This window comes from Mobula birostris, chromosome 6 (genome assembly GCF_030028105.1).
Source record: "Mobula birostris isolate sMobBir1 chromosome 6, sMobBir1.hap1, whole genome shotgun sequence".
Classification (NCBI taxonomy): Eukaryota; Metazoa; Chordata; class Chondrichthyes; order Myliobatiformes; family Myliobatidae; genus Mobula; species Mobula birostris.
This window is the reverse complement of record NC_092375.1, coordinates 109,053,892-109,080,311: the sequence shown is the minus strand read 5'-3', so window position 1 is coordinate 109,080,311 and position 26,420 is coordinate 109,053,892. Positions and strand designations below refer to the sequence as shown.

At 42.7% G+C, this 26,420-nt stretch overlaps 1 protein-coding gene across 1 annotated transcript in view; it reads left to right on the top strand.

Moving 5' to 3' along the window:
- The window catches only part of wnt10a (wingless-type MMTV integration site family, member 10a), a 125,059-nt gene extending 103,342 nt beyond the window's left edge, over window positions 1–21,717 (top strand). The window contains exon 3 of the mRNA XM_072262367.1: window positions 21,250–21,717. Coding sequence (XP_072118468.1) covers window positions 21,250–21,717 — 468 coding nt within the window. The remainder of the gene's footprint in view (window positions 1–21,249) is intronic.
- Window positions 21,718–26,420: the final 4,703 nt, after the last annotated feature.

Below are 26,420 nucleotides of genomic sequence, written 5' to 3'. Positions count from 1 at the left end.
ATTTTCACATAGATATTGACTGATTCCCCAGCACTAACCAACCACACTTTTTGCCTATTAATCCCAGAAGTAAAAATCCAATTTCACTCTTGGTCCAACAATGCCTCAGTTTCAAACTTCTCATCCTCAGTTTCACTTCTCACGTGCCTGGATTAGAAAGCGTAGCTTATGAGGGAAAGTTGTGTGAGCTAGTGTTTTCCTCTTTGGAGTGAAGAAGAGTGAGAGGTGACTTGATAGAGGTGTGTAAGATGATATGAAGCATGAAAAAGAGGCATCAACCCAACCTGGATCCACAACACCTCCTCACTAGTCAAAGATGCACAGCAGCACCTCCACTTTCTGAGGAGAATGAGCTGGGCAGGGCTCCCTGCCCTGATTCTAACAACTTTCACAGGAGCACCATCGAGCGTGTCCTATCTGGCTGCATCACTGTGTGGTACGGAAGCTGCAAGGCATCGGACCGCAAGATCCTATGAGGATAGTAAAAGCAGCCGAGTCACGGGGGTCTCCCTCCCTCCTGTTTGTGACACTTACCAGCAGCATAGTCGATGAAGGTCCCAGTGTATGTGAAGGATACCTGCAACATTACCTCTCGGCTCTAAATTCAATTCCACCATTGATGAAGGCCAATACACCGTACGCCTTCTTAACCACAGAGTCAACCTGTGCAGCTGCTTTGAGTGTCCTATGGACTCGGACCCCAAGATATAACCATATAACCATATAACAAGGATATCTACCACCCATCCTACAATCTCTTTGACCCACCACCATCAGGAAGGAAGCACAGGAGCATCAGGACTAGGACTGTAACAGCTTCTCCCCTCAGGCTGTGAGACTAATGAACACCTTGTCACCACTGACAGGAGGCTGGTAGCTGTTTACTGTTCATTGGTTATCTGTTCATTGGTTCTGTGTGATGCATGCATTTTCAATTCAAGATTCAAGATTATTTAATGTTATTTCCTGTACACAAATGCAAAGGAGAACAAAGTAATTGTTATTGTAGTCCAATACAGCACAAAAAAAGAAAAGAAGATAAAGAATACAATTAACGGTCCAGATATATTACAGAATAAACAAGCAAAAAACACTTATTTAATTGATATAGCCATCCCAAACACACATAACTTACAGAAATCAATAGGTGATAAACACCAGAAATATGCTGAATTGAAAGAGGAAATTGAAAGACTTTGGAATATGAACAAGGCTTTGGAATATTGTCATGGTATACAACTGGTATCATCTCAAAGGCACTACAATTAGGCCTACACATCAATATTTATGTAAATCTTCAGAAAGCCTCTACCACTTCTGCTGGAAGCTCATTCCACACAGCTACCACTCTCCGAGTAAAGGAGTTCCCCTCATGTTACTCCTAAACTTTTGCCCCCTAACTCTCAACTCATATCCTCTTGTTTGAATCTCCCCCACTCTCAATGGAAAAAGCCTATCCACGTCGACTCTATCTATCCCCCTCATAATTTTGAATACCACTATTAATTCCCCCCTCACCCTTCTACGCTCCAAAGAATAAAGACCCAACTTGTTCAAACATTCTCTGGAGCTTAGGTGCTGAAATCCAGATAACGTTCTAGTAAATCTTCTCTGTACTCTCTCTATTTTGTTGACATCTTTCCTATAATTCGGTGACCAGAACTGTACACAATACTCCAAATTTGGCCTTACCAATGACTTGTACAATTTTAACATTACATCCCAACTCCTATACTCAATGCTCTGATTTATAAAGGCCGGCCAGCATACCAAAAGCTTTCTTCACCACCCTATCCACATGAGATTCCACCTTCAGGAAACTATGCACCATTATTCCTAGATCCCTCTGTTCTACTGCATTCTTCAATGCCCTACCATTTACCATGTATGTCCTATTTTAATTAGTCCTACCAAAATGTAGCACTTCACATTTATCAGCATTAAACTCCATCTGCCATCTTTCAGCCCACTCTTCTAACTGGCCTAAATCTTTCTGTAAGCTTTGAAAACCTACTTCATTATCCACAACCCCACCTATCTTAGTATCATCTGCATACTTATGAATCCAATTTACCACCCCATCATCCAGATCATTAAGTATATAATGAACAACATTGGACCCAGTACCGGTCCCTGAGGCACACCACTAGTCATCGGCCTACAATCTGTCAAACAGTTATCCACCATTACTCTCTGGCGTCTCCCATCCAGCCACTGCTGAATCCATTTTACCACTTCAGTATTAATGCCTAATAATTGAACCTTCCTAACTAACCTTCCGTGTGGAACCTTGTCAAAGGCCTTACTGAAGTCCGTATAGACAACATCCACCGCTTTACCCTCGTCAACTTTCCTAGTAACCTCTTAAGAAAATTCAATAAGATTTGTCAAACATGACCTTCCATGTACAAATCCATGTTGACTGTTCCTAATCAGACCGTGTCTATCCAGATAATTATATATACTATCTCTAAGAATACTTTCCATCAATTTACCCACCACTGACGTCAAACTCACAGGCTGATAATTGCTAGGTCTTAGAACCCTTTCTAAACAATAAGCAATACGCCATGTTTTTTAACAACATGAGAAATACGCCAATCCTTCAGCACCATCCCCCTTTCTAATGACATTTGAAATACTTCTGTCAGAGCCCCTGCTATTTCTACACTAACTTCCCTCTAGGTCCTAGGGAATATCCTGTCAGGACCCGGAGACTTATCCACTTTTATATTCCTTAAAAGCACCAGCACTTCCTCTTCCTTAATCATCATAGTTTCCATAACTTCCCTACCTGTTTTCCTTACCTTACACAATTCAATATCCTTCTCCTTAGTGAATACTGAAGAAAATAAATTCTTCAAAATCTTGCCCATCTCTTTTGGTTCCACACATAGCTGTCCTCTCTGATTCTCTAAGGGACCAATTTTATTCCTCACTATCCTTTTGCCATTAATATAACTGTAGAAACCTTTTGGATTTATTTTCACCTTACTTGCCAAAGCAACCTCGCATTTTCTTTTAACTTTTCTAATTTCTTTCTTAAAATTCTTTTTACATTCTTTATATTCCTCGAGCACCTCATTTACTCCATGCTGCCTATATTTATTGTAGATATCTCTCTTTTTCTGAACCAAGTTTCCAATATCCCTTGAAAACTATGGCTCTCTCAAACTTTTAACCTTTACTTTCAACCTAACAGGAAGATAAAGATTCTATACCCTCAAAATTTCACCTATAAATGACCTCCATTTCTCTATTACAGCCTTCCGATAAAACAATTTGCCCCAATCCACTCCTTCTAAATCCTTTCGCATCTCCTCAAAGTTAGCCTTTCTCCAATCAAAAATTTCAATCCTGGGTACAGACCTATCCTTCTCCATAATTATATTGAAACTAATGGCATTGTGATCACTGGACCCAAAGTACTCCCCAGCACAAACCTCCGACACCTGACCTATCTCATTCCCTAACAGGAGATCCAACACTGCCCTTTCTCTAGTTGGTACCTCTATGTATTGCTGCAAAAAACTATCCTGCACACATTTTACAAACTCCAAACCATCCAGCCCTTTTACAGTATGGGTTTCCCAGTCTATGTGTGGAAAATTAAAATCTCCCACAATCACAACCTTGTGCTTACTACAAATATCTGCTATCTCCTTACAAATTTGCTCCTCCACTTCTCACTCCCCATTAGGTAGTCTATAATACACCTCTATAAGTGTTACTACACCTTTCCCATTCCTTAATTCTACCCAAATAGCCTCCCTAGATGAGCCCTCTAATCTATCCTGCCAGAGCACCACTGCCAATATTTTCTCTGACCAGCAATGCAACACCTCCCCCTCTTGTCCCTCCGATTCTATCACACCTGAAGCAACCAAATCCAGGAATACTTAGTTGCCAATCACACCCGTCCTGCAACCATGTTTCTAATAGCTACAACATCATACTTCCAGGTATCAGTCCATGGTTTAAGCTCATTCACCTTTCTTACAATGCTCCTAGCATTAAAATAAATGTATTTAAGAAATTTTCCACCTCTTACTCTCTGTTTATCACTAATTGTGCAAACAACTTTACTATTTTCTTTTTCTTCCTTCTCCCCTACATCTGTTCCTACACTTTGGTTCCCCTCCCCCCTTGTATCTAGTTTAAATCCACTGGAGCCTCTCTAGAAAACCCACCTGCAAGGATATTTGTCCCCCTACAGTTCAGAAGTAAACCATCCCGCCGGAACAGGTCCCACCTTCCCTAGAAAACTGCCCAATTATCTATAAATCTGAAGCCCTCGCTCCTGCACCATGTCTTCAACCACGTGTTGATCTGCGCTATCTTACTATTTCTAAACCCGCCTGCATGTGGCACTGGTAGCAATCCTGAGATTGCTATCCTGGAGGTCCTGTGCTTTAACTTGGCGCCTAACTCCCTAAACTCACCTTTCAGGTCCTCCTCACTCTTCCTACCCACGTCATGGGTCCCTACATGGACCACGACATCTGGCTGCTCACCCTCCCTCTTGAGAATACTGAGAACTCGATCTGAGATATCGCAGACCTTGGCACCAGGGAGGCAACAGAACATCTGGGATTCTCGATCTCTTCCACAGAACCTCTTATCTGTCCCCCTAACTATCGAATCCCCTATCACTACTGCTCTCCTCTTTTCCCTCCTTCCCTTCTGAGCTGAGGGTCCAGTCTTGGTGCCAGAGACGCAACCACTGCAACTTGTCCCTGGTAGATTGTCCCCATCAACAGAATCCAAAACGATGTACTTATTATTGGTGGGAACGGCCACAGGGGTGCTCTGCTCATTCTGTCTATTCCCCTTCCCTCTCCTGACAGTCACCAAGCTACCTGCCTCCTGACTCTTAGGGGTGACTATCTCCCTGTAACTCCTGTGTATTTCTGCCTCTGCCTCCCGAATGATCCGAAGTTCATCCAGCTCCAGCTCCAGTTCTCTAACTCGGTTTGTCAGGAGCTGCAGCTGGATGCACCTTGTACAGGTGTATTCATCAGGGACAATTGTGCTCACCCTGACTTCCCATGTACTGCAAACAGAGCACTCAACTGCCCTAACTGCTGCCTCCATTACCTACTCCTAAGGTAGTTAGATTAATTTAAGAAACTTATCCGGCCTTACCTCACTTGGAGTGAAGCTCATCCTTCAGCCTTTGCTCGCCGAAGGCACTCGAGCCAAAGCTTTACTACTCTGTCTCCCACTACTCCATCATCCGCTACAACGTCACCCGCTCCGTTAATCTTCTCGCTTTTAAACACTCCCTCTGATCCTCCACACTGCCAAGAATCTTACCATTAATACTATATTCCGCCATCATATTTGACCTACCAAAGTAAATCACTTCACACTTACCTGGGTTGAACTCCATCTGCCACTTCTCAGCCTGGTTTTGCATCCTATCAATGTCCCGCTGTAACCTCTGACAGCCCTCCACACTATCTACAACACCTCCAAACTTTGTGTCATCAGCAAACTTACTGACCGATCTAAAACTTTCTCTATTTGTGAGCCAACCTCCTCTTCCCCAGTCTCTTCAGTTCGGTTCCCACCCCCTAACAATTCTAGTTTAAACTCTCCCCAGCAGCCTTTGCAAACCTCCCCACCAGGATATTGGTCTCCCTGGGTTTCAAGTGCAACCTGCCCTTTTTGTACAGGTCACACCTGCCCCAAAAGAGGTCGCAATGATCCAGAAATCTGAATCCCTGCCTCCTGCTCCAATCCCTCAGCCACGCATTTATTGTCCACCTCACTCTATTCCTACTCTCACTGCCGCGTGGCACAGGCAGTAATCCCGAGATTACTACCTTTCCGGTCCTGCTTCTCAACTTCCTTCCTAACCCCCTGTAGTCTTTTTCCAGGACCTCTTCCCTTTTCCTACCTATGTCATTAGTACCAATATGTACAATGACCTCTGGCTGTTCTCCCTCCCACTGCAGGATATCTTGGATGCGATCTGAAACATCCCCGACCCTGGCACCTGGGAGGCAAACTACCATCCGAGTTTCTTTCCTGTGTCCACAGAGTCGCCTGTCTGACCCCCTAACTATAGAGTGTCCTATCACTGCTGCCATCCTCTTCCTTTCCCTACCCTTCTGAGCCACAGGACCAGACTCTGTGCCAGAGGCACGGCCACTGTTACTTCTCCCAGGTAGGCTGTCCTCCCCCAACAGTATTCAAACAGGAATACTTATTGTCAAGGGGTACAGCCACAAGGGTACTCTCTAGTACCTGACTCTTCCCCTTCCCTCTCCTAACAGTGACCCACTTGTCTGTCTCCCGTGGCCCCAGTGTGACCACCTGCCGGTAACTCCTTTCTGTCACCTCCTCACTCTCCCTGACCAGATGAAGGTCATCCAGCTGCATCTCCAGTTCCCTAACTCGGTCCCTTAGGAGCTGCAGCTCGACACACCTGGTGCAGATATGGCCGTCTGGGAGGCTGGGAGCCTCCAGGATCTCCCATGCCTGACACCGAGAACAGAAAACTGGCCTCACACACTAGAATAGTCTAAAAGTTCCCAGCAATTGAGAAATGAGTGTTCTTGGCTATGCCCGTACCTCAGGTTTACCAGCTGGAGCTGAGAAAAAAAATTATGTTTTTATAATAATAAAAACACAATAAATGTAAATACATAAGAATACATTGATTGTATGCCCATCAAGTAATGCTAGCCACAGGGGTGTCTGTATATAAGGTGACTGACAGGAAAAGATAAAGTAGTGGTGTTAGGGGTTGTGGAGGGGTGGGTTAGTGGTTGGAGGTTTTGATCAGTCTTACTGCTTGGGGAAAGTAATGGTTTGCTGTGTCTGGTGGTTCTGGCATGGCTGTTACGTAGCTTCCTCCCTGATGAGAGTGGAACAAACAACCCATGAGAAGGGTGGGTGGGATCCCTTATGAAGTTTCTGGCCCTTTTCCAGCACCTTTCGGTAGATATAGAATATAGAATATAGAATCTTATTTGTGGTAATGTTTGTTGTATGCGATGTGTATGATGTGTTTATGTGGTGCACTCTGGCCCGGAGGAATGTTGTTTTATCTTGTTGTATGTATATGCAGTTAGATAACAATAAACCTGAAGTTGAACTTGAGATAGAGTGGACAGCCAGTGCCCTTTTCAGAGGGCAGAAATGGCTAATACGAGGATTCATAATTTTAAGCTGATTAGAGGAATGTCAGGGTTAGGGGATTTACACAGAGATTGGTGGATGCTTGAACACTGCTGCCAGGGTAGAAGCAGATACATTAGGGAGGATTAAGGGACTCTTAGATGGGCACATGGAGGGAAAAATGGAGGGCCATGTGGGTGGGAAGGGTTAGATTGATCTTGGAGTAGGTTATAAAAGGTCAGCACAATATTGTGGGCTGTAAGGCCTTCACTGTGTTGTACTATTATATATTCTATCACTAGAGTAAATATATTCAGTTTTCAAATTCAAATGACCCCTTGGTTTCAAAGTCAAACTCAAAGTGGTAATAAATTAATTATCAAAGTACATATATGTCACCACATACTATGTTCAGATTCATTTTCTTTCCGACTTTCACAGGAAAATAATGAAATACAATAGAAAAACTACACATCAACAAAGAGTGACAACCAATGTGCAAAAGAAGACAATTTGTGTAAATAAATAGATGGGTAGCTACACAGATTAATAGATAGAATGGTAAATAGATATATAGATAATTAATGCTGAGAATGAGTTGTAGAGTCCTTGAAAGTAAGTCTGCAGGTTGTTGAATTAGCTCAGAGTTGTGATGAGTGAAGTTAACCTCACTGGTTCAGGATGGATGAACCTCATGTGGACTTAAGGCTCCTGTACCTCCTGCCTGATGGTAGTAGTATCATATCTATTGCTTCTTGCACTTACTGGCCTTTATGAGTAAACATATCTTCATCAGTACGACTCCTTTGCAGTATTAATCGCTGGAACCTCCCTCGCTCCACCTCCTTCCTCATTTTGCTTTAACGTGCTTATTAATGTCTTAACATGTCTATCCTTGCCTTGAAATCTAATTTTGGAGATTATGTTCCAGTGAAAAGCCTCAGCCTCAGATCATAATCCTATTCTACAGGTGCTATCTAAATGCATATTATTTCTTTTCATCTCTTTACACTGATTACAGATCCTCTGAAGTCTGTTGTTGTTTGCTCTTAGCTGTCAGCTCTCCTGTGCAGTGTTTGTTCCTGTAGATTAATTGGCCAGAGTGTTTGTTCTGCTGCTGACAGACGCTTGCTGTCCAAGGGCCGGGGAGGGCCACAGAGCGATGGGAGATAGGGAAGAGGGGAGAAGACGTGGTAGGGTTGTCAACGCTGCCATTTGTAGATTCAGCACTTCTAAATGGAGTGTGGCCCTCACCCTCATCCTCACCCTCTTATAGAGCAGCTGCAGTGACACATTCTATGTGGAGATTAACAGAGAAAGAAGTAAATTCAAGTTTATTGTTATTCAACCATACACATGTATACCACCAAACGGAACAACACCCCTCCACAACACAGTACATATACCTCGCACACAACACATTAAGTAATATTACCATAAATAAATAAACAACAAATAAAGTGCATTTACATCACAAGTTAAAACGTAAGCAGTATAACACTACTGCCACTTTATACATGTTGAGACCTGGGAGTGGCAGGGAGTTCAGTAGTCTCTCGGCCTAGGGAAATGAATCTGTTACCCCGCCTAACAGTCATGTCCTAATGCTACAATACCTCCTGCCTGACGGAAGGAGGTCAAAGAGATTTTGGATGGATAGTTGTTTATTCCCCTCCACAGGTGCTGCCTGACCTGCTGAGTTCCTCCAGTATTTTATGTGTGCGCTCAAAACTTCCAGCATCTGCTGAATTTCTTGTGTTTAGAGGGAATAGATTTAAGGCCAGAGGTGAAAGATTTAAAAGGCACCTGAGGGGCAACTTCTTTACAGGGAGTCTGGAACGAGCTGCCGGAAGAAGTGGTTGCAGCAGATGCAGTAACAACACCTAAAGTTATTTGCATAAATACGTGGATGGGAGAGGTTTGGATGGCCATGGGCCAAATGCAGACACGTGTTTCCAGCTTGGCGGGCTCCATGGTCAGCATGGATGTGCTGGACCGAAGGGCCTGTATCTCTGCTCAATTACTCGATGACTGATAGTGGTAGGACTCTAAGTATCTGCCTTTGTTGTCAGGACCGTCATGGCAGTGTAGCAGCTCACTTAATGCTTTACAGCGCCAGTGATTGGGGCTCAATTCTTGCAATAGTCTAAAAGGAGTTATAAGATCTCCATGTGATGTGTGTGTTTCTTCTGGATCCTCCCCCATTCCAAATACACATGGGTTAGGATAGTAAGTTATGTGTGCATGCTACGTTGGTGCCGGAAGCCTGGCGACCATTGCGAGCTTCCCCTGACACATCCTTGGATTGCATTAGTCAATCATGCAAACGTTGCATTTCAATGTATGTTTCAAAGTTTCGACGTATAGCTGACAAAGCTAATCTTTTTTATCTTTTCAATACTCCAAATCTGGCTTCACCAATTTCAAATTAACATCCCAACTCTGTACTCAATGCTTTCATCTACGAAGGCCAATGTGCCAAAAGTGCTCTTTATGATCCTAGTACTCTTTAACTCTTTACAATGGTTTTAGCACAACTTCCCTGCCTTTATATTCTTGTGATTGCATAGGTTTCTTCCCTCATTCAAAAGACATATGGGCTGAGTCTACAAGCAGGCAGTGTTGACAACAATCCCACCAAGCCTCTGCCTCTCTTGCTCTGTGGTCACAGTGAGTAGTGGCAGTCTTCAGTGCTCCACAGTTGCCTCTTGCTCAATGTAGATTTACTTTGCTCAGCATCTTCTCTGTTTCCCCAACCAAGGGAATACCCCCTCGAAGTCTGTGAAACCCTCTTAGGTTCAATAGGTACATTTAATGCCAGAGAAACGTATACAATATACATCCTGAAATTCTTTTTCTTCGCAGACATCCACGAAAACAGAGGAGTGCCCCAAAGAATGAGTGACAGTTAAAAATGCTAGAATCCCAAAGCTCCCCCTTCTTAGCATTCATCTTTATCCTGATTGCCCAGCCAGGGGAATAACCCCTCTAACTCTGTGAACCCCTGTTAGGTTTCCATCTCAATGAGATCACATCTCATCCTCTAAATCCCAGTGTCAAGCATAATCTGCCTATTGGGTTCTTAAATATGTATGGTATGGTATGGAGTGAAAGATAAATGAAAAATCGAAATGAAGCATAATGTGCAAGATGCAGTGACATCCTGATGAAAGGTCTTGGCCTGAAATATTGACTATTTATTCATTTGCATAGATGCTGCCTGACCTGCTGAGTTTCCCTGGCATTTTGTGTGTTGCTCTGGATTTCCAGCATCTGCAGTTTCTCATGTTATAGATATTTATTTTTATTTTTATTTTCATTGTCTGATCTCTAAGTGTCAATAACAAGGTCAGCACTTATCTCCCATCCGTCATTGCCCCTGACACGATGGTTGTGATTTACTTTCTTGAGCCGCTGGAGACCGGTAAATGGTTCCAAGATTTAGACCCGGAAGGACGGTAATGTATCAGTCAGACTTATTATCAGTGACATACGTCCTAAAGCATAGAACAGCATAGCCCAATCCAGGCCCTTCAACCCACAGTCATGTGCCAGCCTAGTCACCTACACAGAGTAGGCCATTCACTTAGGTAGAAAGAATAAGGTGTAAATTATTTTCTAATTGGAGAGAAGATTTTTAACTCAGAGGAGCAAAGTGTTTTGGGAGTCCTAGTGCCGAATTCCCTAAAGATTAACTTACAGGTTGAGTCAGTGGTAAGGAATGCCAATGCAATGTTCGCATTCATTTTAAAAATTTAAAAAATCTGAGGTACAAAGGGACTTGGGAGTCCTCGTGCAGGATTCATGAAAGGTTAATTTGCAACTTGAATCTGTGGTAAGGAAGGCAAATGTGAGGTTAGCATTCGTTTTGAGAGGACTAGAATGTAAAAGCAAAAGGATGTAATGCTGAGGCTTTACAAGTGAATTGGTCAGACCGTGGTTGGAGTATTGTGAGCAGTCTTTTGATCCCTTATCTAAGAAAAGATGTGCTGGCATAGGAGGGGGTCCAGAAGAGATAGCACAGACACGGTAGCATAATGGTTAACGTGCCACTTTACAGTGCCAACAATCACCAATTGGGGTTCAATTCTCGGATCTGAATTTACAAGATTATCTCAGGAATGAAAGAGGTAATGTATTGGGGGAATTTGATGGCTTGGAGCTTGTATTCACTGGAGTTTAGAAGAATGAGAACAACCTTATTGAAAGTTATTGAACAGTGGAAGGCCTAGGCAGAGTGGACATGGAGAGGATGCCTAGGACCAGAGAGCACAGCTTCAGACTACAAGAATGTCCCTTTAGAACAGAGATTAGGAAGAATTTCTTTTCCCAGAGAGTGGTGAATTTATGGAATTCATGGCCACAGAAGGCTGTGGAGGCCAAGTCATTGGGTATATTTAAAGTGGAAGATGATAGATTCTTGATTAGTAATGGTGTCAAAGATTACTGGGAGAAGGCAGAAGAATGGGGTTGAGAGGGATAATAAATCAACCATAATGGAATGACGTAGCAGACTCAGTGGGCTGATTGGCCTAATTCTGCTCCTATGTCTTATGGTTTTGTTGTGTAATTCCGGCGGTGACATCCTTGGAGTGTTTGATGTCCACTGACTTCAGTTTTACAAGGTGACTTTATATCATACTCTGTTGAAATGTTATCATGTCACCAAGATCAGTCCTTCTCACCTCATCTCTGATTGATCTGGTTTCTAATGTAAGTCAAGATATGTACAGAATGCGAGTGTAGTACAAAAGACATAAAGCAAAGACTACTCATTTGGGATTGGTGTGTGTCAAAGAATACGAGGAGTGATTGATAAGTTTGTGGCCTAAGGTAGAAGGAGATGAGTTATTAACTTCAAACTTTCTGCGTAATCACTCAAAGAGTTGAACTTCAGGTGCATGTAACGAGAACTGTATAACTCATCTTCTACCTTAGGTCACGAACTTATCAATCACCCTGCAGTGGACCACTTTCTGGAGGTCCAAGATGCCGACTTCTACAAAGAAGGGATCCATATGCTCCACAACTGCTGGACTAAGTGTGTAAATGTAGGAGGGGACGATGTTGCAAAATAAATGTGCTAGGTTTTCTAAAATTGACTGCTTCTACCTTAGGCCACGAACTTATCAATCACCCCTACATTGGTGATAACAGCAGAGAAGATGCTTCAGGAACTCAGTGAGTCAGGCAGCATCAGTGAGGAGGAATAAACAGCTGATGTTATGGGACGAAGCGCTTCACCAGGACTGGAAAGGAATGGAGAAGAAGCCAGAATGAGACATAAAAGAAGGAGGGGGGGGTGGGGGAATAGGTGGAAGTGCTAAAAGGCTGAAGTGTCGACTCTTATTTTGCCTTCCACAGAGGCCGCATGACCTGCTGAGTTCCTCTAACATTATGTTTGTCACTCAAGGTTTCCTGCTTCTGCAAAATCTTTTGTATCAATGGAAGGAAATAGACAGTCGATGTTTCAAATGAAGATCTTCCATCTGGACTCTGGGTCTCAATGTGAAATAACAACCTGAAACACTCCGCCCCCCCGCCCCCCGGATTTTAATGGTCTTGACCCAAAATGACAAACTGCTTAACAGCACCACCTGTAAGATCTGGGTTCAACTCCCACCTCTATTGGTAAGGAGTTTGTATGTTCTCCCTGTGTTTCCTTCAGGTGCTTCAGTTTTCTCCCACATATGGATAAGGTTAATGAGTTGTGGGCATGCTAAAGCCTGGTGACACTTGAGGACGGTCCTTCACAATCCTGGCTGATCTGGTGTGAAAATACCTAGCACTGTACATTTCAATTTACATGTGAGAAATAAAAATAACCATTATCTCTTTTCACTATTGGGCAATCAGAATCTGGACAAGAGGAGGCTAGTGGTAGGAGAGACACTAACCACCATCTCTGAAGCTGAACTCCAGAAATGGTCTGTGGTCTGTGGTCTCAGGAGGCCCAAGTCAAAGGAACAAACTAGAGACGGAAATGACTCACAGCAATCATGAGGATAGAACATTTCTTGTGCCTAGGAAAAAACTAGAGCAACAGATGAGCTCACAATGGGAGGAGGTAAACAAAGTTGATGATGAACTCAAATTATTTTGGGATTTTTGTTTTGGCTACATTTAGCCTGGGTGGGTAAACTGACTTGGCAAAGGCAAGACTCCTGTTGTCAAAGTTGAGTTTACTGGCGTGTAATACAAGTACATGTAGCAGAAATGCAATGAAAAACTTGCAGCAACATCACAGGCACTTGACATCTATAAGCAGCTTTCTAAGGAAAAACTTAATTAAATATAAATTATACACAATATTTACAAGAAAGACCATTATTTTAGCAAAAAAATGCTGAACAATCAAAATAGTCTCTGTTGTGATTAGGGTTGCTCTGGGTAATTCAAAATCCAAATAGTTGAAGAGAAGTAGCTGCTCTTGAATTTAGCTGTGTGGGATCACAGGCTTCTGTACCACCTGCTTGATTGTATTTGGGAAAAGGTGAGATGTCCCAGATGATGGGGATCTTTGATGAGAGATGTTACATTCTTAACGGGGAGGGATGTGTATGTTCAAATTGAAAGGAGAGTGTAAGACAGTCATGAGATTGTGAGAAAGATGGATCTAAACATGCCTTGGCGATAAGACTATAAGATATAGGAGCAGAATTAGGCTATTCGTCCTGTCAATTCTGTTTCACCATTCTATCATGGTTGATTTGTTATCCCTCTCACCCATTCCCCCATTCTCCTGTCTTCTCCCTGTAAACTTTGACCCATTGCTGATCAAGAACCTATCAACATCTATTAAACAGTACCATGCAAAAGTTTCAAGCATATATATATACAGCTAGGGTGTCTAAGTCTTTTGCACAGTATTGGAGTAATATAATGTATTGCACTGTATTGCCGCCATAAAAAGTAAACAAATTTCATGACTTATGCGAGCGATGATAAACCTGATTCTGATATGGGTCCCTAAGAACTGGGAAGAAGGCAGGGGGAGAAGAATCATGGTTGGGAAAAGAGGAAGGCAGAAGGGAGGGAGAGGGAAGCATCAGAGAGACATTTTGTAATGATCAATAAACCAATTGCTTGGAATAAATTGACCTTGCCTGGTGTCTCAGGGCTGAGTATGTCTGCACCCGCACCAACTCTGCCCTGGCATTCCTTCTCTTCCACTCACCCCATGCCCTTTTGGCAGTGCTCCACACATTTCCAACATCCTTTGCTCCCACCAGATTTACAGTACTGTAACTATACCCACTGACGTGGCCTCCACAGTCCTCTGCGGCAATATATTCCACAGATTCACCACCATCTGGCGAAAGAAATTCATCCTCATATTCCTTCTAAAGGGATATTCTGAGGCTGTGTCCTCTGGTTCTAGGCTCCCCCATTATAAGAAACATCTTCTCCATGTCCACTCAATCTAGGCCTCTCAATATTCGAGAGGTTATTTGACCTATATTCAATAATATTCAATATGAAAGGTCTCAGGAGCTGAATCAATCTCCTAATCTGCAACCTGCTCTTGTTGTCATGGTATTTATTGAGTGGTCCTTTTTAATAATGAGTGACCCCAAGGATATTGACACTGGAGGATCTGGGTGCTATGGTGGCTTGCAGATCCACCTTCCCAAGTTCAAAGTTCAAAGTTCAAAGTAAATTTATTATAAAAATATATATACTATATGTCACCATATACCTCTTGAGATTCATTTTATTGCAGGGATTTACGGGAAAATAAAGAAATATAATAAAATTTGTGAAAAACTAAACTGTACATGGACAAAGACCAACAACCAATGTGAATAAAAAGACAGACTGTGGAAAGAGTAAAATAAAGTAAATAAGTATTACCGTGAACATGAATTGTAGATCCTTGAAAGTGAGTCTGTAAGTTCAAAGGTTTCAAAGGTACACTTAATGTCAGAGAAATGTATACAATATACATGCTGAAATGTTTTTTCTTTGCAACCATCCACGAAAACGGAGGAGTGCCCCAAAGAATAAAAGACAGTCAAATGTTAGAACCTCAAAGTCCCCCCCCCCACAGCTCCCCTGCCTCTGGCAGCAAGCAGTGATCACACCCCCCCCCCCACCACCGCCGACCACAAGCAAAAACAAAGCATTGGCACCCGCCACCGAGCTCTTAAGTGTGAGCAAAGCAACAGCAAGGACACAGACTTGCAGTACTCCACAGACAACATTGGTCACCCAACATTCAACATACCACAGGCTCTCTCTCTCTCCCTAATAAGGGAGAAAGAGATGTCTCCATTTCACAGCGAGAGGGGAGACATAACAAACAACTCACTGGTTTATGATGTTAGAGGTCCATGAAGTCAGTTCAGCATTGAAGTGAGCGAAGTTATCCACACTGGTTCAGAAGCCTGATGGTTGAAGGGTAATAACCGTTCCTGAACCTGATAGTATGAGACCTAATGCTCCAGTACCTCCTGTCTTAACAGTAGCAGTGAGAAGAGAGCACGGCCTAGATGGTGGGGTCCTTGATGATGGATGCTGCTTTCTTGTGGCAGCACTCCTTGTAGATGTGCCTGTGATGGACTGGGCTGTGTCCACTACTTTTTGTAGGTTTTTCTGTTTATGGTCTTTGGTGTTTCCATCTCACACCTAGTCAGATCAGTTCAATCATGATCCCCACTGCACAGTTCCATGTTCTCTCTGTGACCACGTGGGCTTTCTCTGGAAGTTCTGGTTTCCTCGCACATCCCAAAGACGTGTTGTTTAGTGGACTACTCGGCTACTGTAAATTTTACCAACTGAATAGGTGAGCAGTAGAATCCATGAGGTACTGATGGAAATAAAGAGAGTTTAAAACAGGATTATTTGTCTCTGACTTACATAATGTGCAGTGTAAATGCAAGAGATTCTGCAGATGCTGGAAGTGCTGAGCAACGCACACAAAGTACTGGAGAACCTCAGCAAATCAGGCAGTATCTGTGGAGGAGAGTAAACAATCGACATTTTGACCCTTCATCAGGACAGAAGAGGGGGTGAGGGAGAAGTAACAACTTTATTAAGCCTTCTCTAAGGCACTTTTGCTCCGTGGGCAAAAATTTGAAAGCAAAATCTGCAAGACACTATTTATCTGATTACTATTTTGTTGTAAGATCTTGCTCCATTACAATAATAACCATTGCTCAAAAGTAAAGTGAAGAATTGAGCACAAGGTGACTTTGACCTCTTTCTGCAATGCCGTGCTCTCAAGTTGCCCTTTGACAACTTTAGACATTTAAAGTCATAGAGCACTTCAAAACAGAAGCAGGTCTTTCGGCACATCTGTTCTGTTCCTGCCTACTCCCATCTACTCACACCTAGACCGTAGCCCTCCATAGCCCTCCAATTCATGTGTCTATCCAAACTTCTCTTAGGTGCATCACCTGCGTTGGGGATGTGCTGGGGGCAGCTGCAAGTGTTGCCACAATTTTCTGGCACTAATATACCATGCCCACAACTCACTAATCCTAACCTGTACATCTTTCAAATGTGTGAGGAAATGGTAACATAGAACGTAGAACAATACAGCACCATACAGGCCCTTCAGCCCATAATGTTGTGCCAAAATTTTAATCTTCTGTACTCAAAGATCAAACTAACCTTTCCTCCTTCATAGTCCTCCTGTTTTCTATCATCCAAGTCTCTTAAATGTCCATGTTTTATCTGCATCTATCACCACCCCTGGCAACGCCTGGAGATCCATGTCCTGACCAGTCTCTATGTGAAACGAATTCCTCTGATATCACCCCTATGTTTTCCTCCAGTACCTGCAGGAAACCCACATGGCCATGGGGAGAACATGCAAACTCTTCACAGGCAGTGGCAGGAATCGAACCCCAGCTAGTGATGACTAGTGCTGTAGGGAGATTGCGCTACTGTGCCATTTTTCCTACCTGCTAACTTCTCCAAATCATCCTTAACTTTGTCAAACCGGTCATGATGCACTGGATCTGTCCCTTCCCCTTGCCGCCTACTTTCTCATAAGGGCTATCCCAAACCTCCAGCAGCTTCCTTTGACCCCAGTCAGTGCCGATCCCCAGTTGGCCACATACTATTTTTGACTGTCGCTAAGGAATTCTCAGTAACTATACTTCACCCAATGGACCAACTTCAATCCAAATTCCACCCATCGGGGTAAACGGAAAAACAGCTGGAAAAGTACTTATATATACTTAAGAAAAAGAGAGACAGATAGCTTCACAAGATGCCTTTGATGCTCCCACAGTCACACGGCAAGTTATAATTGACCACAGGAGGTTGAAATCCATCTTTGAGTAAATCTGCCCTCAATTAATACCTCTTGGATTCCCTACTATTCACTGAGACCTCTGTAATTTACCAAACACATGCAACTCAAACTCAAGCAGGGTATAATTAGTAAAGTAACAACATTAGCATTTTTATTTTCAAGCAAGAGTAAACTGTGATAAATGTTGCTTTCTTCTTGTGTCTGGCTAGTTACTAAAGAAATGAGGCTGCCACCGAATCTCTGTCTCTGACTCATACATTCCTGGTGCACTTATACTCACTCAGTGGCCACTTTATTAGGTACAGGAGGTTTCTAATAAAGTGGCCGCTGAGTGCGCTTCTGTACGTTCATGCTCTTCTGCCGCTGTAACCCATCCGCCTCAAGGTTCGGCGTATTATGCCTTCAGAGATCTTCCTTTGAACACCACTATTGTAATGTGTAGTTATTTGAGTTACTGTTGCCATCCTGTCAGCTTGAATAAGTCTGGCCATTCTTCTCTGACCTCCTTCATTAACAAGGCATTTTCTGCCATTCATTGGATGTATCTTTGTTTCTCGCACCATTCTCTTTAAACTCTAGAGACTGTTGTGCGTGAAAATCTCAGGAGATCAGTAGCTTCTGACATACTCAAAACACCCTGTCCGGCCTTTAACTCACATTTCTTCCCCATTCTCATGTTTGGTCAGAACTACAACTGAGCCTTTTGACCGTGTCTGCATGCTTTTATACATTGCTATAGTTGCTACCACATGATTAGATATTTGCATGAATGAGCTGGTGAACCTAATAAAGTGACCACCGAGTGTGTCTGTGACAAAGAAAGATAATATTTATCTTTCAATAAATTACAAAAGTTATATTCCCTCGTAAATTATTCATCAATACCCACATAGGGATAAAACCTCTTTATATGCACGTGGATACAACATGTGAAATGGTAGTAAGATACATGTTACTGCTGTTGCCTCACCCATTCCAGCCACCCAAGTTCAAACCTGATCTCAGATTCTGCATCTATGCAGTGTACAGTTTCAATCACCCTGTTGTAGGAAAGATGCTATTGAACTCAAAAGAATGCAGGAAAGATTCACCAAGATGTTGCTTGGAGTTGACGGGATCTGACTTACAAGGAGAGATTACATAAACTAGGATTTTTTTCCCTGGAACATTGGAGATGTAAGGGTGACCTGATAGAGGTATGCACGATCACGAGAGTCCTGTACGTTACGTCCTGGTCTTTTTCCTAAGGGAGGGGGTTCTAAAAACAAGAGGGCGTAGGTTGAAGATCAGAGATGAGGGATTTAAAAGGGCCATCAGGGCTAGCTTCTTCACACAAGTGGTGATGGGAATTTGGAATCAGCTGCCAGAAATAGTGGTTGTGGTGGGCACGTCAACAAATTTCGAAAGCCATCTGGGTAAGTACGTGGGTAGGAGAACTTTAGAGAGCTGTGGGCCAAAAGTGGGCAGGTGGGACACACTGGGCAACATGTGGATAAATTAGGTTGAAGGGCCTGTTTGCATGTTGTAAAATTCTACAGCTCTGTAGCTCTATAATGTCTACGTATTCTCCTGTGACTGCAGGGGTTCTCTGTGCGCTCCAGTATAGTTACACATCCCAAAGTCATGCAGTTTATAAAAATGACATATAAAAAAGCAGAAATCTTAAATAAAACTCAAAAATGTTGGAAACAATCAGAAAGTAACGCAGAATCTGTGGAAAGGAAAGGAAACTGAGATGTTAATTGTTGCATCTCTCCACAGTTGCTGCCTGACCTGATCATTCCTAGCATTTTCAGGTTGGGAGGTGAATCGGCCATTGTAAATTGCATAGGTGTGTTAGTATTAGCTTATTACCGTCATGTGTACTGCGATACAGTGGAAATCTTTTCTTTTGCCTGCCAATACATATATAACTAACAGGCCATACATGCGTAATAATATTGAGGAAGTGAAAGGAAAAGTAAATGCAGAAGGTGTCTCATTTGGAGTATTGTATACGGTTTTGGTCACCCTGTTATGGGAAGGATGTGGAGGATTTGGAGAGGGTACAGAAGATGTTTTCTGAGGATGCTGACTGGCTTACAGGACTGAGCTATACAGGAAGGTTGGACAAGTTGGGTACCCTCTCTGGAGAGGCTGAAGGGAGACTGATGAAGACTCATAAAATTATAAGAGGCTTAGCTCAGTTAGGCAGTCAGATTTTTTCCCTTGGAGAAGGGGAGGGGGTAAAGTTTGAGGAAGCAGATATGATAGTGGCTAGTAACACATGGATATGCAGGGAATGCAGCTTTCTGAGGTTTCCAACATTTTGTATTTTTCAAAGATGCACAGTAGGGCATAGAAGGTGGGTGTGAATATTGTCACCTCTGACTGGAATAGATAGCACTATCAATGGAACACACACAAATTGCTGGAGGAACTCAGCAGGTCAGTCAGCATCTATGAAGGGGAATAAAGAGTCAACATTTTGGGCCAAGACCCTTCATCAGGACTGGAAAGGACGGTGGAAGAAGCCAGAATAAGAGGGGAGAGGGGAAGGAATACATTATGTGAGACATGAGGCTCCTGTAGCTCCTTCATTATGGAACAGCAAGAAGAGAACATGGTCTAGATGGTGAGGGTGAGTCCTGATGCTGGATGCTCCTTTACTGTGATAACATTCATTGTAGACATGCTCAGTGGTAAGAAGAGCTTTACCTGTGATTAACAGGGCTGCACCCACCACTTTTTGTAGCTTTCTCCATTCAAGGCTATATTTCCAGCTCACAATGTTCTGATTCTGGGAGAACAGTTTTCTGAATAACTCTGTTATCAGAACTACTCAGAGGTGCTGAAAATGTGAAATGTGAATGAACAGACAGCAGATCAGTGACTTGGTTTGTCAATTCTGACTCCACTGCAGCTGCTTGAGATAGAAGACAGAACAGTACAGCACAGGAACTGGCCCTGCAACCAAGCACGTCTTTCACAAAAATGATGATTTATGATTAATTACATTTAATTTAATTTAAAAATTGGAGACACAAGCATCTCCAGCCCAATGAGATCATGCCATCCAAACTTATTCCCATGTGGTGAATTAACCTACTGGAAAATGGGAGTAAACCGGTGCACTCGGAGGAAGCCCTCACAGTCAGGGACAGAGTGTGCAAACTCCTAGATGTGAGATTGAAGCTATGTTGCTGGCACTGTGCCATGCTAGATCTCTTGTGCGTTCATATGATCGATAGGACGGATGTGGATGCTTTGAAGAGCACGCAGAGGAGATTTACGTAGATTTTTCCTGGATTGCAGAGCATGCCTTATAAAATTGGTTGAGTGAGTGAGGGATTTTCTCTCTGGAAAGAAGGAGGATAAGAGATAACTCGATAAAGCAGTACAAGATGATAAGAGCGTAAGATGGAGTGGACAGCCAGAAATGTTTTCCCAGGATGGAACTGGTTAATATGAGGGGCACAATTTTAAGGTGATTGGTGGAAAGTATAGGAGGGATGCCTCCCTACACTTTAATGTAATTTTTTTTTTACACGGAGAGTGGTGAGTGCATGGAACACCCTGTCAGAGCTGGTGGTAGAGGCAGATATATTAGGAACATTTAAGTGACTCTTGGGCAGGTAGATGGGTGGTAGAGAAATGGACGGTTGTGTGAGAGGGAAGGGTTAGATTGATCTTAGAGTAGGTTAAAAGGCTGGCACAACATCATGTGCCAAAGGGCCTGAACTGTCCTGTACTGTTCTATGTTCTAAAATTACTCACAATACTCCAAACATGGTTTCAGCAGGGCCTTATAAACGCTGGGGACCTGACTCTCTGCTGTTTGGCTCAATGACCAATTCTTGTTTCTCTTGTCCTGGCAGATGATCTCCGACAACATGAAGAGGAAGTGCAAATGCCATGGTACATCTGGTAGCTGCCAGCTCAAGACATGCTGGCAGGTGACGCCGGATTTCCGCACGGTGGGAACCTTGCTGAAGCACAAGTTCTACAACGCCACGCTGATCAAAGCCCACAACCGCAACACCGGCCAGGTGGAGCACGCCCACCACCCGCACCGCCGGAAGTCTACCGCCGGTGAGCTGGTCTTCTTCGAGGACTCACCCAACTTCTGCGAGCGGGAGCCTGAGCTGGACTCGGCGGGCACTCGAGGACGGATCTGCAACAAGACCAGCCCGGGCCTGGACAGCTGCGAGAGCCTGTGCTGCGGCCGAGGCCACAATATCCTGAGGCAATCGCGGAGGGAGAGGTGTAACTGCAAGTTCCACTGGTGTTGTTACGTGGCGTGCGAAGAGTGCAGAGTGACCGAGTGGGTGAGTGTGTGTAAATAAGCCCCACCTGCTAATTATAACACGCATGCACACAAACCAATGATAATGAAAAAATACTAAGCCTGGAATAGCAAAAGGACAAGAAAGACACGGAGGCAATGGACTTCAAAGTTTTGCATGGCCTTCACTGGACATTTGCACTGTGCAATAAGACACCCATCCTGTTCTCACTGAACTATTTCCCTTGAAACTGAGCCAGAACGTCCTCCTGAGGCAGACACAAGAGACTGTGTATACTGAAATCTGGAGCAACACACCACAGGCACTGGAGGAGCTGGACAGGTCAGGAAATGACTATAGAAGGGTATGATCTAGAGCAACACACAAAGAGTGCTGGAGGAACTCAAGGGGTCAGGCAGCATCTATTGAGGGAAGAGATTTGGTGCAACACAAAAAAAAGCACTGGAGGAGCTCAAGGGGTCAGGCAGATGCCATGGAGGGAAGGAATTTGGTGCAACACACACGAAGTGCTGGAGGTACACAAAAAGTACTCAGCGGGCCGGGCAGCTTCAATGGAGGGAAGTGGACAGTTGCCATTTCTGGTCAAGATTCTTCATCTTGACAAACTGCTGCCCAGTAAATCCTGCCTACACTCCCTCCACCCCCCCCTTCAGTCCTTTCATCGTTCCTAATTCAGCGTGGCGGAGAAGAAATGTGAGCGATTGACAGGTTGTGCCACTAGGGAACAGATGGCAAAGTTCAGAGACCGAAGAGAAAGATAAAAACTTCAAAGACTTCTAGGATGAAATCGTCAAGAGAACTGGGGGAAAAGAAATCCAAAAAAAAATCCACAATTCTATAATACTTTGGAATTGTGTTTGTTTTTCTCATTGTTTAATGTATAATAAGTTATTTTAATATAACAAATACTTTTACATTTTGAAAGTGTTTGGCTAACAATGTGTTAAAAGTGCTGATATTAAAAGGAACTTCAAATTACCATTTATTGCAACCCCTTGTTTGCGAGGTTCTGTTCGAGAAATTGGTTAAGAATGAACATATTTACATTTATGTACACTTCAAAGCATTTTCGAATTACAGAGAATCATGGTACAAAAATGAGGATATCCAGCCCATATTCTCCTGCTGTCTGTGAAAAACCTAATTCCAATTTGCACCTTTGAGAAACACATGCTTGTTAATATCAATGATATCCAAGTACCAAGTCCAAGCCTCTCCTTTTGCCAGATCCTGTCTCATCAGCATCACAGTCAGATTTATTTCTACTGAATGAAATCTGTTGTTTTTAAGCAGGAGCAAAGGGCAAAGACATAACCTTACTGTAAGTTACAAAAATAAATAAATAGTGTAAAAAGAAGGACTGAAGAGGTGACCATTCAGACATCTAACGGTGGAGTGGAAGAAGCTGTTCCTGAACATTGAATGTGTGTCTTCTGGTTCCTCTACCTCCTCCTTGATGGTAGTAATGAGAAGAAGGCATTCCCAGATTGTGAGGGATGCACCTTTTTGAGGCACTGCCTCTGAAAGATGTCCTCAATGGTGGGAAGGATTTTGCCAGTGATGGGGCTGCTTAATTCTACAGCCTCTTTCGATCTTGTGCATTGAAGTTTCCATACTAAGTTGTGGTGAAACCATTCAGAAAGCTGTCTGTTGTATATCCATAGGTATCTGTAAGAACCTTGGAAATGCTCAGCAAATCAGAATCAGATTTAATATTACAGGCATATGCCATTAAATTTGTGGTTTTGTGTCAGCAGTACATAACAAAATGATAACATAATTTGAAGAAGGAATGTCGCGTGTGATGGGGATACTTAATGACCAATACCACTTTTTGATATTGGGCAGCATCTGTGGAAAGAGAAGCATTTAATAAGTCAAGTCCATGACCCTTCATCAGACTGGGAAAAAGGGACAATAACTTACAAAAAAATGTGCTAGAAGAACTCAATGGATTGAACAGCATCAGTTGGGGAAAGGAATTGTCAATATTTCAGATCAAGACCCTGCATCAGAACTAAGAATTAAAAGGGAGGTGGGTAATGTCCTGGTCTAACTAGATAGGAGGCAACTGGGAGACAAAGGCACGTGGATGATAGGTAAAGATGACCAAATAAAGGAAAGGTGGAGTGAGGAGGAGGAAGCGAGGGCAGAGGAAGTTGAAGGTGATAAACAGGAACACAAAAGCCACCAGTATTGGATACACATAAGTAAAAGAAGGTGAAGGTGATAAATTAGATTATTGGTATTGGAATTGGCTTATTATTGTCACTTGTACCTAGATACAGTGAAAACTTGTCTTACATACCCTTCATACAGATCAGATCATTAGACAGTGCATTGAGCATAAGGTAAAACAATAACAATGCAGAATAAAGTGAAAAAGTTATTGAAAAATATGCAATGATAAAGTACAAGATCATATTGAGGTAGATTTTAAGGCTAAGAGTCCATCTTATGATACAGAACGTCCATTCACAAGTCTAAGAACAGTGGGGTGGAAGCTGTCCTGGAATTTGGTGGTAAGTGCTTTCAGATTTTCCTAATTTCTGCCAGATGGGTGAGGGGAAAAGGGAAAGGTGAGTGGCAGATGGAAACAGGACCAGTTTGGGAGAAAGTGGTTAGAGTTGGACTAACAGACCATAATAGCAACAGTAATAACAAAAGAAATAAAAATATGTTTAGTCTTTTTATATAAATTCTATTGTATTTCATATTTTCCTGTAAATGCCTTCAAGAAAATGAATCTCAAGATAGTATATTGAACATATATGTACTTTGATAATAAGTTCACTTGGACTTACTTTGACTTTGAACTCAGCCAAATACCAGCAGGCAGAAGTGACTGTTTCAGATGTATTTGGGGTAGTATGTAGTGGTTAGTACAACTCTACTACAGCCTGTTCAAAGTTCAAAAGTCAAAGTAAATTCTATTATCAGAGTATATATATGTCACCATATACAACCCTGAGATTCATTTTCCTGTGGGCATACTGAGTAAATCTATAAAATAGTAACTATAACAGGATCAATGGAAGATCAACCAGAGTGAAGAAGACAACAAACTGTGCAAATGCAAATATAAATAAATAGCAATAAATAACAAGAGCATGAGACAAAAAGCCCTTAAAGTGAGATGCCTGGTTGTGGGAATGTCTCAGTGGATAGGCAACTGTTATCCCCTTTGTTCAAGAGTCTGATGGTTGTAGAGTAGTAACTGTTCTTGAACCTAGTGGTGGCGTCGGAGTTCAGTGTTCAATTCCAGTGGCATCCTTTTTTTACATCTTCCTTGTGAACACATGGGTTTCCTCCGGGTGCTCCAATTTCCTCCGACATTCCAAAGATGTGGCAGTTAGTAGGTTAATTGGTCACTGTAAATTGTCCTGCGATTAGGCAAGGGTTAAATAGGTATGTTGCTGGGTGGAGTGACTCATTGGGCTGTAAAAAAAAGAAGAGAGAAAAAAAAAGAATTACCTAAAGCTGGACAAATCAACATTGAATCTTGCGGGTTGCATTGTGCATAGACGTAAGATGAGATGTTGCTCCTCAAGCCTGTGTTGGCGCTGCAATACATAAAAATTTATAAATTATATAAGAATATATTAAAATAGATAAGTAATGTAAAAAGAGAGTAAAATTGTGAAGGAGTGTTCAAGGGTTCATGGACCATTCAGCAATCTGATAATGGATGTGAAGAAGATGTCTAAACCATTGAATGTGTGTCTTCAGGCTCATGTACCTTCTCCCTGATGGTAGCAATACGGAGAAGGTATATCCCAGAGGGTGAAGGTTCTCAGTGATGGATGGTATTGTTTTTGGAAGATGTCCTGGATGGTGGGGAGGCCAGTGCCCATGATCTAGATGGATGTGTCTCTGCAGCTTTTTCCAGTCCTGTGCACAAAGGATCAAGGATCAACTTCATTTGCCATATACATTTGCATGGATTAGGAATTTGCTGTGGTGCGTTGGCAAGATGTGCAACATAAAACAACTCTGTGAGCTGAAAGGCCTACTCCTGGGCTCTATGTTCTATTCAACAATTAAAAGAATAAAAAATTATATAAAAAATAAACTTAAAGATGGAAGTAGAGATATGGAATGAAGTGTGCATAAGTACATAAGTACCATCACGTATTTACAATGTAAACAGTATTATAAAATATCATTTAACACACACAAAATGCTGGAGGAACTCAGCAAGTCAGGCAGCATCTATAGAGAGGAATGAAGAGTCAAGGTTTTGGGCGAGACCCTTTATCAGGACTTCACCATTCCTTTCCATAGATGCTGCCTAATCTGCTGAGTTTCTCCAGCATTTTGTGTGTGTTATTCTGGATTTTCATCTCTTGTGTTTGAAGTGTTTACAGTGCAGTGAAGTGACTGAGGTATAGATAGAGGGCATTGAGCGGAGGTTAACTAAAATGGTTGAGCAGATTAACTGCCGGGAAAGAAATTTTTAAGGTGGTATGAGATTTTTGTTTTAATAGCCTTGTGGTTGTTCTGGCTGCATTGGCAAACAACCAGAAACTCAGGTTCACCTCTGGGCACAGATGGTCCACAAAGAGGTCACCCAATCTGTGTTTGGGTTCCCAGTGTAGAGGAGGCCCATATCGTAAATGGAGTGCTCTTGGCTGGAAGAAGTGCATTTGAATCACTGCTGTAGCTGGTTGGTGTGAAGGGAAGAGGTGAAAAATTGGTGTAGCTCTCTCTGTAGGCGCATGGCTAAGTTGCTGGGAATAGAA